The sequence below is a fragment of the Lithobates pipiens genome, unplaced genomic scaffold (genome assembly GCF_037356315.1).
Source record: "Lithobates pipiens isolate NorthernLeopardFrog02 unplaced genomic scaffold, aLitPip1_a1.2 Scaffold_35, whole genome shotgun sequence".
NCBI lineage: Eukaryota > Metazoa > Chordata > Amphibia > Anura > Ranidae > Lithobates > Lithobates pipiens.
In genome coordinates, this window is record NW_027507811.1 from 11,526,016 (window position 1) to 11,544,516 (window position 18,501).

The 18,501-nt window shown below is 44.0% G+C and overlaps 1 protein-coding gene across 1 annotated transcript in view; it reads left to right on the forward strand.

The window, feature by feature from the left end:
* The window catches only part of LOC143955487 (uncharacterized), a 118,365-nt gene that overhangs the window by 19,283 nt on the left and 80,581 nt on the right, over positions 1 to 18,501 (forward strand). The window contains 5 exon segments of the mRNA XM_077465526.1: positions 3,465 to 3,672; positions 4,821 to 5,027; positions 5,151 to 5,295; positions 6,548 to 8,444; positions 12,409 to 12,466. Coding sequence (XP_077321652.1) covers positions 3,465 to 3,672; positions 4,821 to 5,027; positions 5,151 to 5,295; positions 6,548 to 8,444; positions 12,409 to 12,466 — 2,515 coding nt within the window.

Genomic DNA, 18,501 nt, shown 5'->3' on the forward strand with positions numbered 1-18,501 from the left:
AAGTCCCGGAGTCCTTGGCCTGGAGGCAGGCAGAGACCGGGGCGTGACTGTCTGCAAATTGAAGTTATCATCACCCTTCCCAGGAGGCTGAGCCGCCATCGTCATCACTGAGGTGAGAGACCCTGACACCCCCAGCTGACCCCCACATCCCACCCCCCCCCCCATACAACCCATTTACCCTGCCCCCCCCCCCCATAACCTCCAAATAGGAAATAGCCCTCAACACTGTCTGAGTTGTCAGGTCCTGTGCTAGCCATGGCCTGTGGTTCCTCCTGGGCGCTGGCTGCTGGCATGTGGGTCCTGCTAGTCACTGGTCTGTGGTTCGATGGGCCACGTGACTGGACTTGCCCCCCAGGGCTAAGGCTGCCAGCCCTCCCCTGCCACGGACTAAGACTGGGGTGCCATTAAAGTTCATGTGCCTGTAAAGGCAGGTGTCCCAATACTTTTGGCAATGTAGTGTATAAGGAAATACAGTACATACATACACAGCACAAGGTCGTGCTCACACTACGAGACATTTCTCCGGGCTGCAATTCCTCTGAGCTCCACAAGGTGGTGATCTCACTTCTACTCAGACAAGTCTCTATGGAAGACAGGAAGTGATGTCACATACAGACAGGAAGTCTCTATGAAAGACAGGAAGTGAGGTCACATATAGACAGGAAGTTCTGGGTGAGAGGTCAGTCGGCAGGAAGTAGAGAGGAGACATTGTGGGAACTTGCGGCAGAGGGGGGTAATAAGATATTATTATTATACAGGATTTATATGGCGCTAACAGTTTGTTCAGCACTTTACAACATGAGGGCAGACAGTACAGTTACAATACAGGAGGAATCGGAGGGCCCGGCTCATTAGAGCTTACAATCTAAGAATATTATTTTCTATTTACACCCAGTAACCCTCCCGTCATGTCCGTCCTCTTCCTCCATAGTCACTGTGACGTCTTTTATCTCCAGCAGATGATGATACACACATATATAGTGTGGAAACCTAGATTAACCCCTTCAGGGTCGGAACATTCCCCCACCTATGAGGCTGGAACATTCTCTTCATGTTGGAGAAAAATTCTAGTAATATGTTCCTCTAAACAAACAGCACTGACAATAAATAGACAAGACAATGACCATCCTGACCATACATGGCCTACAGAGGGCAATTATTACACCACACAGGCAGATTTACCCCTTCAGGATCAGAACGTTCCCCCAGTTACGGGGCCGAAACATTGTCTTCATTTTGTTGGTGTGTCACCTTTCCCACCAATCACCTTCTCACCTCATCAGTCTATACTAACGAATTATATGACTTTTATTAGTAGTGGGAGATGGGGGGGGGGGATTGGAATATGTATGTCTTTATTTTCGAAGATTTAAATAGGAGGGAAAATGTCATTTGTAGAAAGAATGTCCTGAAAACAAATTTTTCCATATTGATCCAAGTCTCAGATATTCATTCACACCATCCCCCACCATGATCAGGTAGACGGGTAACAATCACTGATAGGATTTATACATGTAGCGCCCTGCTCCTGATTGGCAGATACTTTCCCTTTCTCCCTTCCCTGTCCAAGTTTTGAGTTCAAGTACCAGACTTTCAGGACTGAAAGTCTTTTTTTTTTTTCCAGACGATGGGGACATCGTCTAATGGGGAGGGGGAGTATGTAGCGCCCTGCTCCTGATGGGCAGACGCTATTATTATTTTTTTTCTATTTAATTGTCCGAAGTTGTAGTTTGGATTAGGGCTGAAACAACTAATCGATTAATCGACAACTAATCAATTATGAAATTAATCGATTATGAAAATAGTAATCGATTAATCGGCCAGTAATAAAATGGGGTTAAAGTTAATGAGTCTGATGATATTTACCAGATTGACCCTTTAATAGTATATACACTATATCTCTCCTCTAATAGTATATACACTATATCTCTCCTCTCTAATATTATATACAGTATATCTCTCCTCTAATGGTATATACAGTATATCTCTTCTAATGGTATATACAGTATCTCTCCTCTAATAGGATATACAATATATCCCCTCTAATAGTATATGAAGTATATCTCTCCTCTAATAGTATATACAGTATCTACGGTATATATCCTCTAATAGTATATCTTCAATAGTATATATAGTATATCTTCAATAGTATATATCCGATCCCTACAGGGGAGTTCAATAGTATATATATACAGTATATCTTCAACAGTATATAAAGTATATATCCCCTCTAATATATACAGTATATCTCTTCTGTCATTCTCAGAGTGGATTAGATATTTCGCTCCCTAACCATATAGTTGGTTATTTATATTTACCACTGCATATAGATATTTAAGAATAAATTGCCTTTTTTTTAAAACTTTACATATTAACTAAATTATACACCACACTTTTTTTTAAGTCTATTAACCGATTAATAGAAACAATAATCGGTCAACTAATCGATTATGAAAATAATCGTTAGTTGCAGCCCTAGTTTGAAAACTTTTCTCTAAAAGTTCTGGTTTCTGTACCAGTCCAACTGGGTTGCACTGATTCCCACTTGACTGTAGGTGTCGCTGTCACAGTCGGTGGGTGTGGAACAGCAGCAGCAGGCTGGATGCATTGAATGCCACCTCCTTGCTCGGAGATAGATCAGTGGGTGTGGTTTCCCTGCTGTGCATTCTGGGAGAGGGTATTTAAGGTACAGACACCATTTTATTGGGTCTGTTTCCGGGTCCCTGTCTTGGGGTCCGCTATCCCGACCTCATGGCCTGGGGCCTGTGTCGCATGGATCTGCGCCCCGGGGCCTGCTGGCCTGAGGTTATGCAACTGAGAGTGTAGGCCCAGGAATGTCTTGAGGCCTGCTGATCCAGAGGTGGTCCTGTGCTGTCTCGCCTGCAGGGAGAAGCCAAGAAAACTGGAGGATCCAGGGGACGACTTCTCAGATGGAGGAATGAGCGCAAGACTGGTTGTCTCTGGAGGAGCCTGGGAACTCAGTTGGAGGACACAACCCGGATCAATATCCTTACAGTATCGCCCGGTCGGCTGTATGGTGGTTCTTCCTAAACTCTCGAAAACTCTCAATTGAAAAGTCTGTGGCAGAGACTTTGTTGAGCATCTCATCAGCTGCTAGGTCAAGTGAGAGGGGCTATCCGGTGATTGCTGGATCCAGTCTGTGGAGCTGTTTTTTCCTCTGGATCTGACTAATACCTCTAACCCGCAATTACCAGATGCCTGAACTCCCCCTTATCCTCTAACCCTCTATTGAAGAACTGTGTCTTCTTTCTTTCTTTGGTGTCATCCCTAAATAAATCTTCAAAAAGGACTAAGTGTCGAATTTATCATCATTTGGGCTATTTTTCAACGGGACCCCCCTCAGACGAAGAGACGAGCAAGTGAGGTAACGGTAAGCCCGAATAAAACCAGCAGCTCCTTTGGGGGTTAGTGCTACATGTACAAACATGTTTATATATTCTGAGTGGAACCCTCGGGGATTATAATACTGTTGTTAAAGAAGAGTAAAAAGAGGAGGATGAGGAGTATGGTGTGATGAAGCAGCTTTCTAAAGGACACAAGGACATTATGATGGAGCAATCAAGTAACAGAAACCCACCAGAGAGATGTCCCCGTCCTCTGTATTCCCGGGATTCCACACAGGAAGGTCACACCATCCCCCACCATCATCAGGTAGATGAGGAACAATTGATGTGGAAATATTGAAATTCATATTTATATCAAGGAGCTTCAAGGGAACCATTGTGAAGGCTTTATAATTAACTTGCCATGCCCCGTTTTATGTATGTGTGTGTGTAAAATATATATATATATTTATGTGTGTGTGTGTGTGTGTGTGTGTGTGTGTGTGTGTGTGTGTGTGTGTATATATATATATATATATATATATATATATATATATATGTTGTTACAGAAATGTGTGTACTTAATATATTTTTGGGTTAAATCCTGAGAGGTGGGCCCAGTTACTATTTTCTGTATCTCAAAAGACCAACGTCTTTTGTCTGTTGTCTGCATAGTAACTAAGTTACACTATTGTCTTTAGAGTGAGGAGCAGACATTGTGTCTCCACCTGATCATAAGTCATTGAAATGCTAATTTATACTGAGATCAAGGAGGGTTGCTTACTTAACAGCCATAAACATGGTAGACAGGAAGGCACCGAAAATTCTAATTCTTATGTGAGAAGCATGATGACCAACTAGGATTGAATTTCAGCCAATTGGGATTCAATGCCACTTCTGAACCAATGAAAGTAGTCCAGGGGTGTGATTGGTGGGGATGGGTAGAGAGGGAACATAAAAATCAAAGCGCTCATTGATGCGGCCTCTCTCTGAGCCTCATGATCGGGTGCAAGCATGGACAGGTAAGGTCTGACTGGGTATCGTATCCCCACCATTCTTTGTTTCATTTGTGGTAACTTTCTTTCCTTTATGTATTAGTAACATATTTTTTTTTTTACATTGCAACGTCCTTTTTTTTTTATATTACTTACTTTGTATTTTATTAATAACATCATTGCTTTAAGAATTTTATCAGCTATGTTATATTTGGTAATATTTGATTATTCTAACGTTTCTTTTCTCTATAAATAAATTAGACTGTTATCCTTTTTGCAAGTTATCATTCGTTACTGATTTTATTGGTTATAGCTGCAACCGCATTGGTTGGTTCTTATATAGACAAGGTTGTACTCACTTATTTGATGTATCATTAAGCGTATAAGTGAGATAGTTAAAAATCGCCATATCACATTTATTAGTAGTTATGATTTATACACAATCATGTTTGTTACAATAAATGTTTTATTATATATTCAGAGTGGAAACCTTGAGGATTATAATAGTGTTATTAAAGAAGAGTACAAGCAAGAGGACAAGGAATATGGTGTAATGAAGGAGTTTTCAGAAGGACACAAGGATATGATGGAGCCGCCTAATACCAGAAACCCACCAGAGAGATGTCCCCGTCCTCTGTATTCCCGGGATTCCACACAGGAAGATCACACCATCCCCCACTGTTACAAGGTTGGTGGGACGGAGAATCTAGAACATTCACTTACAGAGACAATGTGTGGATTTTTTATGTGATGTCACAATATTAAAGCTCTTATTTTACAGATGATTTTCTCTCTCATTTTCTTGGTTTAGAGTGGAGATCCAATCGATATAGAATTTGAGGTGAAATCAGAGGAAGAAGAAGAGAGGTATGTGAGGGATGATCAGCAGTCTATGGAGGAGGATGGAATAACGGGGACATTTATAGAGGAGGACACTCCTACAGAGATCAGCACAGGTGGGTCATTAACACTAAATACATTCCTCCACCCATACTGCTCACTGATTGGTCCAGAGTAGGTCGGGGGCTGGGTGATATCAGCCTGTAATCCCCTGGTCACTTTCCTGAGCTGTGTTCCCCGTCCTGTATTCCTGGATTTCTCTCCGATAATCTTCCTTCTCTGTGCTGCCGACACAATTTATGTATCTAGACTGGATTTATGGAGATTCTGGGCTTCAGCAAAATGATTCATTTTCACCAAAAGCGTTGCTTGAGCTAGACACCAGGGGTATGCACCTTGGGTCTTCTGCCCCATGCCAGGGTATAGCAGGATCTCTATCTTTGCAATTCTCCTGAGGTCACTTGCTCTGTTATTTGCTGGCTGTTCCCGGGTGGAGGGATATGTCTGTATAGTCTCAGACCCAAGTCACTGAGTGCAGTCTCAGGAGATGGGAGGAGCGGTGTGGGACCTCTGCAACTTGTCTCCAGTAATCATTTCATCTTCCACTGATTACCGAATACCAATATTATGAATCCTGACCCTTCACTATATACTCTATATTGTACATTACATACTTCTGATACTATATAGTCCTATCTTTTGTATCTTATACAATATGTTGTACATCACATAGTCCTGACTTCTCCCCTCCCCCCACTGCTATATATACACATAATATGGATTCTCTTTTGTTACACCCATTTTCTACCAGCTGGACATTTTATATCGGATGATGTGATTGGAGGACAGACTTTTACATGGTGATAATAATGTGATAACATCCTCAGACTTTGGAACCTTCAACAGAAAGTGATAATGGGGGAGGAGTCAATAACCCAATGATGGGGGTCTTCAGGATCAGTCCAGTCTTCATCTTGGTTGTTCTCCCCCCATCCTTACTCTCTGACCTCTGGTGGGGCTCAGCCCCACTGTTATTCATGACTAAATCATGGACTAAATAAGGAAGTGCAGGAATTCTTGTGTTGGGAAGATGGCAATGAGTGATAGAGGGGGAGGGGACACTCATCCTATAATCCCCTCATCACTGTCACTCCTATAGAAGACAGTTCTCGTTGTTTCCTCCCTCTCTGACTAAGGTCCATGAATAAAGAAATGATCTGGTAGGAGATCAGAGGACCCATTTACTAGTTACCTTGAGGGGGGAATTGTAAGATCCTCAGAGACAAAGCTGCCTGATGTGGGCGGAGTCCTGGTTTAGGGGAACCAATCAGCTCATGTCTAGTAATAATCTTTGTATTTCTATTTTAGTAGATGGACGGGAGATGAGGAAAACCTCAGAGGATTGTCTCACTTTGTCTCCAGACTGTAAAGTAGAAGATGAGGACATCACACAGTATAGTCCAGGAGAAAACCCGACTACCTCAAATGTCCATCCGGCACCACACAGTGTAGATGGACCATCGTATTCCTCTTATCCTGAGGAACCTCAGACTGTGCGGGACGGTGCCGGACCATCGTATTCCTCTTATCCCGAGGAACCTCAGACTGTGCGGGACGGTGCCGGACCATCGTATTCCTCTTATCCTGAGGAACCTCAGACTGTGCGGGATGGTGCCGGACCATCGTATTCCTCTTATCCCGAGGAACCTCAGACTGTGCGGGACGGTGCCGGACCATCATATTCCTCTTATCCTGAGGAACCTCAGACTGTGCGGGATGGTGCCGGACCATCGTATTCCTCTTATCCTGAGGAACCTCAGACTGTGCGGGACGGTGCCGGACCATCGTATTCCTCTTATCCCGAGGAACCTCAGACTGTGCGGGACGGTGCCGGACCATCGTATTCCTCTTATCCCGAGGAACCTCAGACTGTGCGGGACGGTGCCGGACCATCGTATTCCTCTTATCCTGAGGAACCTCAGACTGTGCGGGACGGTGCCGGACCATCGTATTCCTCTTATCCCGAGGAACCTCAGACTGTGCGGGATCATGCCGTCCTTCCAACAGATGAGACGTTTTCCTGTACTGAGTGCGGGAAGCGTTTCAATTTTAAGTCTAGTCTTAATGTGCATAAAAAAATTCATACAGGTGAAAAGCCACATTCCTGTTCTGAGTGCGGGAAATGTTTTATAAGGAAGTCACATCTTGATAGACATCAGAGGTCTCACACGGGTGAGAAGCCATATTCATGTCCTGAGTGCGGGAAATGTTTTGTAGAGAAATCAGAACTTGTCAGACATCAGAGGTCGCACACGGGGGAGAATCTGTATTCATGTTCTGAGTGTGGGAAATGTTTTTTGGATAAGTGGCATCTTGATAGACATCAAAGGTTGCACACAGGTGAGAAGCCGTATTGTTGTCCTGAGTGCGGAAAAAGTTTTTCAGCAAAGTCACTTCTTCTCAGACATCAGAAGTCTCACACGGGTGAGAAGCCGTATTCCTGTCCTGAGTGCGGGAAATGTTTTTCGGCAAAGTCACTTCTTCTCAGACATCAGAATTCTCACACAGGTGAGAAGCCGTACTCCTGTCCTGAGTGTGGGAAATGTTTTTCAAGAAAGTCGCTTCTTCTCAGACATCAGAAGTCTCACACGGGTGAGAAGCCGTATTCCTGTCCTGAGTGCGGGAAATGTTTTTCAAGAAAGTCGCTTCTTCTCAGACATCAGAGGTCACACACGGGTGAGAAGCCATATTCATGTTCTGAGTGCGGGAAATGTTTTTCAGTTAAGTTAAATCTTGACACACATCTGATGTCGCACACGGGTGAGAAGCCGTATTCTTGTCCTGAGTGCGGAAAAAGTTTTTCACAGAAGTCCAGTTTTTCCTATCATCAAAAATCACACACGGGTGTGAAGCCGTATTCCTGTCCTGAGTGTGGGAAATGTTTTTTAGTCAAGTCGCTTCTTCTCAAACATCAGAGGTCACACACGGGTGAGAAGCCATATGCCTGCCCTGAGTGCGGGAAATGTTTTTCAGCTAAGTCAAATCTTCTCAAACATCAGAGGTCGCATACGGGTGAGAAACCACATTCATGTCCTGAGTGTGGGAAATGTTTTTCAGTTAAGTCGAATCTTGACACACATCTGAGGTCTCACACGGGGGAGAAGCCGTATTCCTGTCCTGAGTGCAGAAAATGCTTTTCACAGAAGTCCAATCTTTACAAACATCAGAGATCTCACACGGTGGAGAAGCCACTTCCCTGTCCTAAGTGAGGGAATTGTTCCTCACTGAAGTCCTGTCTTCCTGTACATCGGGGGTCCCACATAACCTTCGAGGTGTATTAGTGAGTGCGGGAAATGTCTTGTATATGAATGTTGCTGGACATGTGGGGAAGAAGCAATACACCTCAGATATACTCCATGGCTGATCTTCATCATGGAAGAAACAGTTGATAAGGAGATCAGAGATCACCAAAGAGATGGATGAAGTGTTGTACCGTGTCGGCCATTGATAGCAGGAGAAAAATAAAAATGGAGTCATTACCTCTCATTGGTACATTTTGTGGTGTAAATTTTTTTCTATTGATTGACTTGTGTATTTTTTCAACCAAACTATCTTTATGTAATAAAGATTTACAGGTCTAGTTTAAAAAAAATTGTTGACCAAGTGTGACGAGCATTCGAGCATATGACAAATTCTGGTCGTATTTTATTTCATAAAGTGATTTCCTATGATCATTGGCTCCATCTAGTGGCCATAATGTGGAATTTTAGGTAGTGGAGAAGAGATACCTTATTATCAGTAAAGTTAGCGCAGTTACCATGTTCAGGATAGATACCTCATTATGGCCACTAGATGGGGCTGACAGTCATAGGAAATCACTTTGTTATCTCCTTCACACCTAAGGGTAAAACAAATGTTAATGCCTAAGCACAATTTTGCAACTTTGACATGTGTCAGTAAAACCGTACAAATTAATATTGAACCCTATGGACCTGGGCTGGGCCGGTGAGCAGAGTGGAAAATTCCCACCAGGTTGCACAACTTGTATTGAAAACGGACGCTGTCTGCTGACTTTTTTTTTTTTGTGCAGAAAGTTGACCGATTGGCTGTGTTTCTCCCGTGTTGCGTTCCGGGAGCTGTAGTCCGGACTGCGTTCAAGGTCCTGGTGGTGGTGGGTGGAGAGAACTGAGCAGCAGCCAGAAACTGCAGCTCCCGGAGACTGAGTCCTCAGAGGCAGGCAGAGGCGGGTTGCGTGGCGGGTCATGCACGTCACATGACTGCAGACATCCCAAGTCTCCCGCATTTTGGTGCGTGCTCCCAGACACCCGCAAGCGCTGGGGGGGTCTCCCGGCTGGGCCTGTCACTCAGCCACAGACAGAAGACAGAGCAGACCGAGCAGCCCAATGGAGTACGGCTGATCGAGCTGTTCTGTCTTCTGTCTGTGGCCAGGGGAGGGGGTGGGATTGCGCTGGGAGCGATCCCCTGGTGGACACTGATGAGGTGGCACTAATAGGCTGAACTGGTGGGCACTGATGGACAGTCATATGCCTGGTCCCCCAGGCCTAAGCCTGCAAGCCCTCCCCTGCTATGGAATAAGACATGGATGCCATCATGTGCCTGTAAAGGCACGTGTCCCAATACTTTTGGCAATGTAGAGTATAAGGATATACAGTACCTATACACCCGGCACAAGGCCGTGATTACACTACGAGGCGTTTCTCTGGGTTGCAAATCCGCTGAGCTACACAAGGTGGTGATCTCACTTCAACCCAGACATGGAAGACAGGAAGTGATGTCACATACAGACAGGAAGTTTCTATGGAAGACAGGAAGTGATGTCACATACAGACAGGAAGTCTCTATGGAAGACAGGAAGTGATGTCACATACAGACATGAAGTTCTGGGTGAGGCGGGAGGAAGTAGAGAGGGGACATTGCTGGAACTGGCAGCAGAGGAGGTAATAAGATATTATTATTATACAGGATTTATATGGTGCCAACAGTTTGTTCAGCACTTTACAACATGAGGACAGACAGTACAGTTACAATACAGGAGGAATCGGAGGGCCCGGCTCGTTAGAGCTTACAATTGTAGCGCTATTCTTTTCACACTCTGTGGCTACTGAGTAAGGATGAGCTCAGACGTTTTTACATACTCCACATGCAGAGCCTGCCAGGAAGTCGGCACAGCGCTGCGCTAATCACAGGCAGTGAGACATTGTCCTTATGTGCTGCTGCAGAGAACGTAACAATTAAGATTGTTGCAAATGGTACATATCATTGTAATGAAAAAAACATTGTAAAGGCATATAAAATAGGCTTCGTTCAAAGCTTGATGGCCCAATCCAGCCTACCCCCGAATGGGTTCACGCTGTAGGTCTGGGAGGTCACCACATTGAGCCGCTAGAAATCTTTAACAGTCTCTATGTATGTCTCTGAGGGGAAACTGCAGCACTTACATATTCCATGTTCTCTCTCAGTAGGAATCCACTGTTCTCTTTCCGCCACATGTCTCCCTCTCCACCCACTTACCTCATCCTTGGCGAGAGAGAGAGAGCATAGCGGCCATATTGAAAAGGGGCAAACAAACACTGCATAACAGGAGAATACACTTGGCAAATGGGCAAAGAATTTATCACATCACTACAAGTGTATGAGGTTATAGAGAACATACACACAGCACAAGGCCGTGCTCACACTATGAGACGTTTCTCGGGCCTGCAGTTCCTCTAAGCCAGTGATGGCGAACCTTGGCACCCCAGATGTTTTGGAACTACATTTCCCATGATGCTCAACAACACTGCAGAGTGCAATGAGCATCATGGGAAATGTAGTTCCAAAACATCTGGGGTGCCAAGGTTTGCCATCACTGCTCTAAGCTCTACAAGGTGGTTATCTTCTCACTTCTACCCAGACAGGATGGAAGACAGGAAGTGCAGTCACATACAGACAGGAAGTCTCTATAGAAGACAGGAAGTGATGTCACATACAGACAGGAAGTCTCTATGGAAGACAGGAAGTGAAGTCACATACAGACAGGAAGTCTCTATAGAAGACAGGAAGTGATGTCACATACAGACAGGAAGTCTCTATGGAAGACAGGAAGTGAAGTCACATACAGACAGGAAGTCTCTATAGAAGACAGGAAGTGATGTCACATACAGAAACGAAGTTCTGGGTGAGAGGTGAGTCGGGAGGAAGTAGCGTGTAGACATTGTTGGGCCTGGCAGCAGAGGAGGTAATAATATATTATTATTATTATTATAATACAGGATTTGTATAGTGCGGACAGATTACACAGCACTTTACAACACGAGGGCAGACAGTACAGTTACAATACAATTCAATACAGGAGGAATCGGAGGGCTCAGCTCGTTAGAGTTTACAATCTAAGAATATTATATATATATATTTCTCTCCAGCTTAGTGGGAGTGGAGGTGACTCCATCTATAAGGCTATACAGTGCACACACAGACAGAACAAGGGCGTGTTCATACTTCGAGACACTGCATTTCCTCTGAGCTCCACAAGGTGGGGATCTCACTTCTACTTAGACAGGAAGTGATGTCAGGTACAGACAGGAAGTTCCGGGTGAGAGGTGAGTCTGGAGGAAGTAGAGAGGAGACATTGCTGGAAATGGCAGAAAAGGAGGTAATAAGATATTATTTTCTATATACACCCAGTAACCCCCCCCCCGTCATGTCCATCCTCTTCCTCCATAGTCACTGTGACATGTTTTTTTTTATCCATACATTTTTTATTTTATCAAAAGAGAACATAACAATTAAGATTGTTGCAAATGGTACATAGCATTGTAATAAAAAAAAAAAACATTGTAAAGGCATATAAAATAGGCTTCGTTAAAATCTTGATGGCCCAATCCAGCCTACCACCGAATGGGTTCATGCTGTAGGTCTGGGAGGTCACCACATTGAGCCGCTAGTCAGCCTGTACAGCTATAAGTAAGGGAATAACATTGGGAAGGGGGAGGGTAACAATATAGGAAATTCAGGGAGTAGAGGATAACATAGATAATGTTCTACATCCGCCTATTACTTAGTTCATTGAACAGATTATTTCAGGCTGTGGGGTAAGTTAGAATTTTCATTCTTTTAAATAATTGGAGGCTCCAGGGTGGGATATCCAAGTCTTCCATTTTTTTACTAAATGTGGTAATGGAATGATTTTTGTAAGCAAGCATTGATTCAAATTGTGCTTGTGTATTCAGTCTGGTTATAACAGTAGATAGGTCGGGTGCTTCTGTAGATTTCCAGAGGTTGGCTATTGTAAGTTTTTTCCTATTGAGATGTGGACCACTATAGTTCTATGTATAATGGGATATTTCTCAAGGTCAATACCTAATAGGGCTGAGGCTTATCTCCAGCAGATGATGATACACACATATATAGTGTGGAAACCTAGATTAACCCCTTCAGGGGCAGAACATTTTCTCACCTATGGGGCCGCAACATTTCCTTCATTTTGGAGATAAATTCTAGTAATATGTTCCTCTAAACAAACAGCACTGACAATAAATAGACAAGACAATGACCATCCTGACCATACATGGCCTACAAACTGCAATTAATTCCTTCAGGATCAGAACGTTCCCCCAGGAGGTTAAATCCTTCCCTGCTGGGGTTGGAACCACAGAGGGAGGATGCGGATGTGAGAGAGGTGAGGGGAGGGGCCTGACTGCGGCGTCCTCGTGGGAGATGGTGGAGGTCCCGAGGAGTAAGCCGGAGGTGAGCACAGTGAGAAGGTGCTCTGCTCCGGCGTGAGGAACGAGCAGCCGCGCTGACCTTCAGCCCCGTCCCCCCCCTCGAGCCCCGTTTACGGCGAGCAATAGATCAGTGGCTGTCCTGCCCGAACAACCTCCCGCTTTGGTGTGAGCAGGGCGGGAGTGTTTGAAGTGAGTAGCGGCACGAGCGGCAAGATCGGGGAACAGGATCAAGGCAGACGGGAGGTAGGATTTTCTCCTGGAGGTAGCGGTGCCTCCCCCGGAACCCCCGTGAACCCTCAACGATCCCCGGTCTCCTCTGTGAGGACACAGAGGAGGGGATATAAGGTCAGATCTTTCCTCTTGGCTTATGTTGTAGATGTGACTGAACGTGCTGGCAGATAAATGCAGTATCAGACGAACAGTGTTATGAGACAAGAGAAGTGATATTGCTGAAGCCTGTAAGGGAAGAAGTGGCAACCCTGGTAATACAGATCCCGTTCTCAGGAGACAGAGGTGTAAACACACGAGGGTTTGGATCTTTGCATTTGTCTGAAATTTCGTTTTGTTTTTGTCCCAACTGTGTCTGGTTGCTTCAGTATCTTCCCTCCTCTCTCTCTCTTTCCTACGGTTTGCAGAAGTGAATTAAAGGGACGGTACCATATTCCACAGTTCATTTCCATATGGGAGCTATAATAAATATGGTAGATAAAGCCTGCAAACCTGAAGTGTGGTAGTGATAGTATAAGAGAAAATTCCAGGGCAGGAACTGCCAAAACAAGAAAAAACACAGAGAACCGGAAGAGAGAAGGAGGTATTTGTTTGCAAACCAAAGTTGGGACTCAGGAACCCGGGCTTAAAGTACACTGGGCTGAGGTCTTTGTAATCCTTCTCCCCGACATGGTGGTCTAATCATACCGCAAAGGTGGAATAAAAGTAATTAAAAGGACAGTGCCTGTATTTATGTAAGCTACCTTAATTACGATCTTTGAAGTTTAAAAATTAGAGGTAGCGTGGTAACAGTACAAGAGAAACCCCCAATAAGAGAATCTCTTGGAAGGAGGACCCTGGGAAATCCTGGGGAAAAGAAAGATAAAGGAGAACATGAAGGGAAAAAACCCTAGAACGAACGAGCCCAAAAACTCAAGGGAGAGTTTGAACTCTAGTTCAATTCAAAAATATTTAAAAGAAACAAGTCAAAAAAGCCCGGGTCTCGAGGGAAATCAAAGAGGGGTGAGAGAGCGGAGGAAGGAGGTTGGAAAACCGGAGGGGGCAAGGGGAGACTCCTCTGGAGAAGAGATAGATCAGGAGAGTGGAAGAAGGCAAGAAGGGAGCTCCTCTCAGATACCCACAAAGGGGGAAATGCAGGAAATGTTCCTGAAACTAGAAAACATAATTAAAGCGGAGATCTTAACTGTAAGGAAGGACATGGGGCACTTATTGAAGCGAGTGGAGGAAATGGAGGAACAAACAGGAAGACAGGCCAGGGAAATACTGGACTTAAAAACACAAGTAAAGAATTCGCAGGAAGCGCATAGAGAGATCCGATATAAGATGGAGGAACAGGAAAATCAAAATCGAAGACAAAACCTGAGAATTAGATCATTACCAGAGCAACAGGGAGAAGAACTGGGTACAAAAATTGGAAAGATATTTAATCCCTTACTGGGAAGAGAAGAAGGGACAGAGTTAAAGCTAGAACGTGCGCTCAGAATAAGGAAACCTCAAGGGTTGAGGGAAGAGGTCCCGAGGGATGTAATAATAAAGTTCCAGCTATACGAAGAAAAGGCTAAGATTTGGAGTAAGCTCAGAGGTCTAGCCCCAATTCAATATGAAGGATCAACGTTACAGGTCTTTCAGGACCTGGCACCGGGAACCCTGGCACGTAGAAGAAGACTAAAGCCTTTATTGGACCAATTGAGAAGCGCAAACGTAAAATATAGCTGGGGTTTTTCGGCAGCGCTTTTAGTGCAGAAGGAGGGGAGGACGCTTAAGCTTAAAACCCTAGATGAAATAGAGGACTTCTGTAACAAAATAGGAATTCCAATCCCCCTGATCCCGTTAGACCCTTGGGAGGTGTAGGGACTGAGAGGTACAGGAAGGGGGAACTGTATGTAACTTAGCAGAGGTATAACTGTCTTTTCCTGTTTTTCCTGATGTTTTTTTTTTTTTTTGATCTTGGGGCAGGGGGGGGGGGAGGAGCGGTTGGGGGGAAAAGAGGGGGATTGGGGCCTATGGGGAGGTGGGAGGAGAGGGGACGCAGTCAAGGTCATACCCTAGGAGATTGGGCTTGCAGAAGGAGTAATACTCACTATGCAAAGCAGAGGCCCAGAATGGGCCGGGAGGGCGGGAGGCGGGGGGAGGGTAGGAAGGGATGGGGGGAGGGGGGGTAAGGGGGGGAAATGTTCCTGGGGGGGTCCTAAGGTATGCCATAAGGTGCAGAGTAAATGCTCCCAGAGAAGGATTGGATGGCTGAGATAAAATTCGTGTCATACAATGTGAAGGGTCTGAATTCGCCAGATAAGAGATTTAAGCTTTTAAAAGAACTACAACAATATAAAGCAGAAATAATTTTTCTACAAGAGACGTACTTAACGCAAGATACAAACGTGAAACTGTACTCCGAAAATTATCCAATCTGGATTTATGGAGACTCACCAATTAGGAGGGCTAAGGGAGTGGCTATTGGGTTCGAGAAGGGTATTAAATATGAGGTGTTCGATAGGCTGACCGACCCAGAGGGGCGATATCTATTTTTGAACGGGAAAATAGGAGATAGAAAGATCACCCTAGCTAATATATACTGCCCAAATAAAAATCCAGAGAGATATATGATACAAATAATGGGGAGATTAGCGGAGTTCAAGAAAGGAGATGTAATAGTGGCAGGGGACCTTAATTTCTGTTTGGATCCAGCATCTGATAGTACGTTCGGTGCAAAGGGGAGGAGTGTGAGAAATATAAAAAAAGTAAAGCTTCAGTTGAAGCGAAGCCAACTGATAGACGTATGGAGGATACAGCATGAAAAAATAAAAGACTACACGTTTTTTTCCCCAGTGCACGGGACGTATACCAGGCTGGACTACATTCTGGTCGAACATAGGTTATTGGAGTCAGTCACGGAAACAAAAATAGAAATAGCAACTTTTTCAGACCATTCTCCAGTAGTAATGAGGTTGAGGATACCCGGGATACAGAGACGCCCCTTTACTTGGAGGTTAAACGAGGAGCTCCTTTGGGATAAGAAAACGGCGGAAATAATACAGAAAGAGATAGAATTTTATTTTAGGACAAATGGTATAGAGGAGGTGTCGGGTGCCGCCCTCTGGGAGGGCCATAAGGCTTATGTCAGGGGTGTCCTCATCTCTATAGGGACCAGGAAAAAAAAGGAAAGAAAAGAAGAAAAGGAGAAGTTAATGAGAGAGGTCCACAGTCTGGAACAGGAGCATAAAAAGCAAGGGGGCCAACAACAAGAGATCTTTCATCGACTGATCAATAAGAGAGAGGAACTTAAAGATATTTATGAGGAAGAAACTAGAAGGGTATCTTTAGGCAGAGTCAGAGAAAGGTATTACGGGGAAAATAAAATAGGAAAAAACCTAGCGAGACAAGTGAAAAGTAAAAGAGGGGTTAATTTTATCGACAAAATAAAGGATAAGAATGGTAAAATGGCATACACCTCTAGGGAAATAGCAGAAGTATTCAAACTACTATGAAGCCTTGTATAATGTGGAAAAGAAAGGGGAACAGGGAAAAGGGCAAAAGGAGAAAATGAAAGAATTTATGCGTAAAGCCAAAGTACCCCGCCTGAAAGACGGGGAGAGGGAGGATAGGGAGAGTCCCATCAGTGAAGATGAAATCTATAAGGCCTTAAAAGAGACAGCCTCAGGGAAAAGCCCGGGCCCAGATGGGTTCGTAATCTCGTATTATAAAAAATTTAAGGAATCCTTAGTCCCCCATTTATGCAAATACATCAACGGAATAGGCACTGAATATGACATGGGGAGAGAAACATTGCGGGCCGCGATCACTTTGATCCCGAAAGAGGAGAAAGACCAAACACTATGTGGTAATTATAGGCCGATCGCTCTGCTAAATACAGATGTAAAATTATATGCTAAAGTAATAGCAGCAAGATTAAAAAGAAACATGACAAAACTGATACATCCGGATCAAGTCGGGTTTATCCCGGAGAGAGAGGGCAGGGACAATGGAATAAGGGCATTGCTCCTCATCCAAGCTTTAAAAGACAGTGGGTCCCCAGGTCTATTCCTGTCAATTGACGCTGAAAAAGCCTTTGACAGGGTAGACTGGGGACTCATGCTAGAAACATTAGAAGAGATGGGGGTGGGCCCGAGGATCCCGCAAGAACCCACAAGCGACGGTTAAGGTCAATGGAGAATCTTCCACCCTGCTGCAAATGGGTAATGGGACCAGACAGGGGTGTCCATTGTCGCCCCTGCTGTTTGCGATTTCCCTTGAACCTTTGCTGGCTGCAATCCATAATAACCCAGACATCACGGGGATTAGAATAGGGGAAGAGGAGCACAAATTAGCCGCTTATGCGGACGATGTGCTCTTCTTTATTACAAACCCCAGGATAACGATCCCGAACCTGCTAAAGACACTGGAAGATTTTGGACAAATTTCTAATCTAAAAATTAACCTTGGAAAATCAGAAGTTTTAAACATAAATATTTGTAAACAAGAAGAGGAGAGATTACGTGCACAATTCTTCTTCCCCTGGCGTAAAGAAATTAAATATTTGGGGGTCCTCCTGTCGAACACCTTAAGAAAAATATACCTGAAAAACTATATCCCTTTACTAGAGGAAATTAAGAGCGAAATAAATAAAATTTCATCTAGCCCTCTTTCGTGGTTAGGTCGGATAAATGTGGTAAAAATGATTTTAGTCCCGAAGATAATATATAAATTTCAAATGATGCCCATCGCACTTCCTGCGACCTATTTTGTAGTTTTAAGGAAGATAATTTCGAAGTCTATATGGCAAAATAAAAAACCGAGAATCTCGTACGCGGTACTAAGGAGAGGGAAAGAACAAGGGGGAGTGGCAGCCCCGGATATAAAAAGATACTATAATGCAGTAGTTTTGTCACGGGTGGTAGAGTGGGCGAAAGAGGTAAATGATAAAAGATGGGTAGGCATAGAAATCACGCTCTCACAAACACATTTAGGAAGAATAATTTGGAATCCGCCACAATATAGGACACTGGGTTTAAATACTCACAAGATTACACGACAAGTTTTTAAACTATGGGACCAAATACACACGCAAAAAAAATGGGGATATAACTCACCGTTGATTTTTTTGAAAGATAACGATTATTTTCCACCAGGACAATGAGAAATAGGGGGAAACTGGATACTAAAAGATAATGCACAACTAAAAGACATTTTAGTAGAAGATAATTTAAGCACTTTTCAAGCACTAAGAGAAGACACAGAGTTACTGAGGATTGATGAATGGCGGTACCTCCAGTTACGAACATTTGTCTCAAAGCTAACCCATCCCTTACGGAGTAAAGAAGAACTAAGACCTTTTGAACAATTATGTCAGAAGGATAAACTAACAAAAAAAAG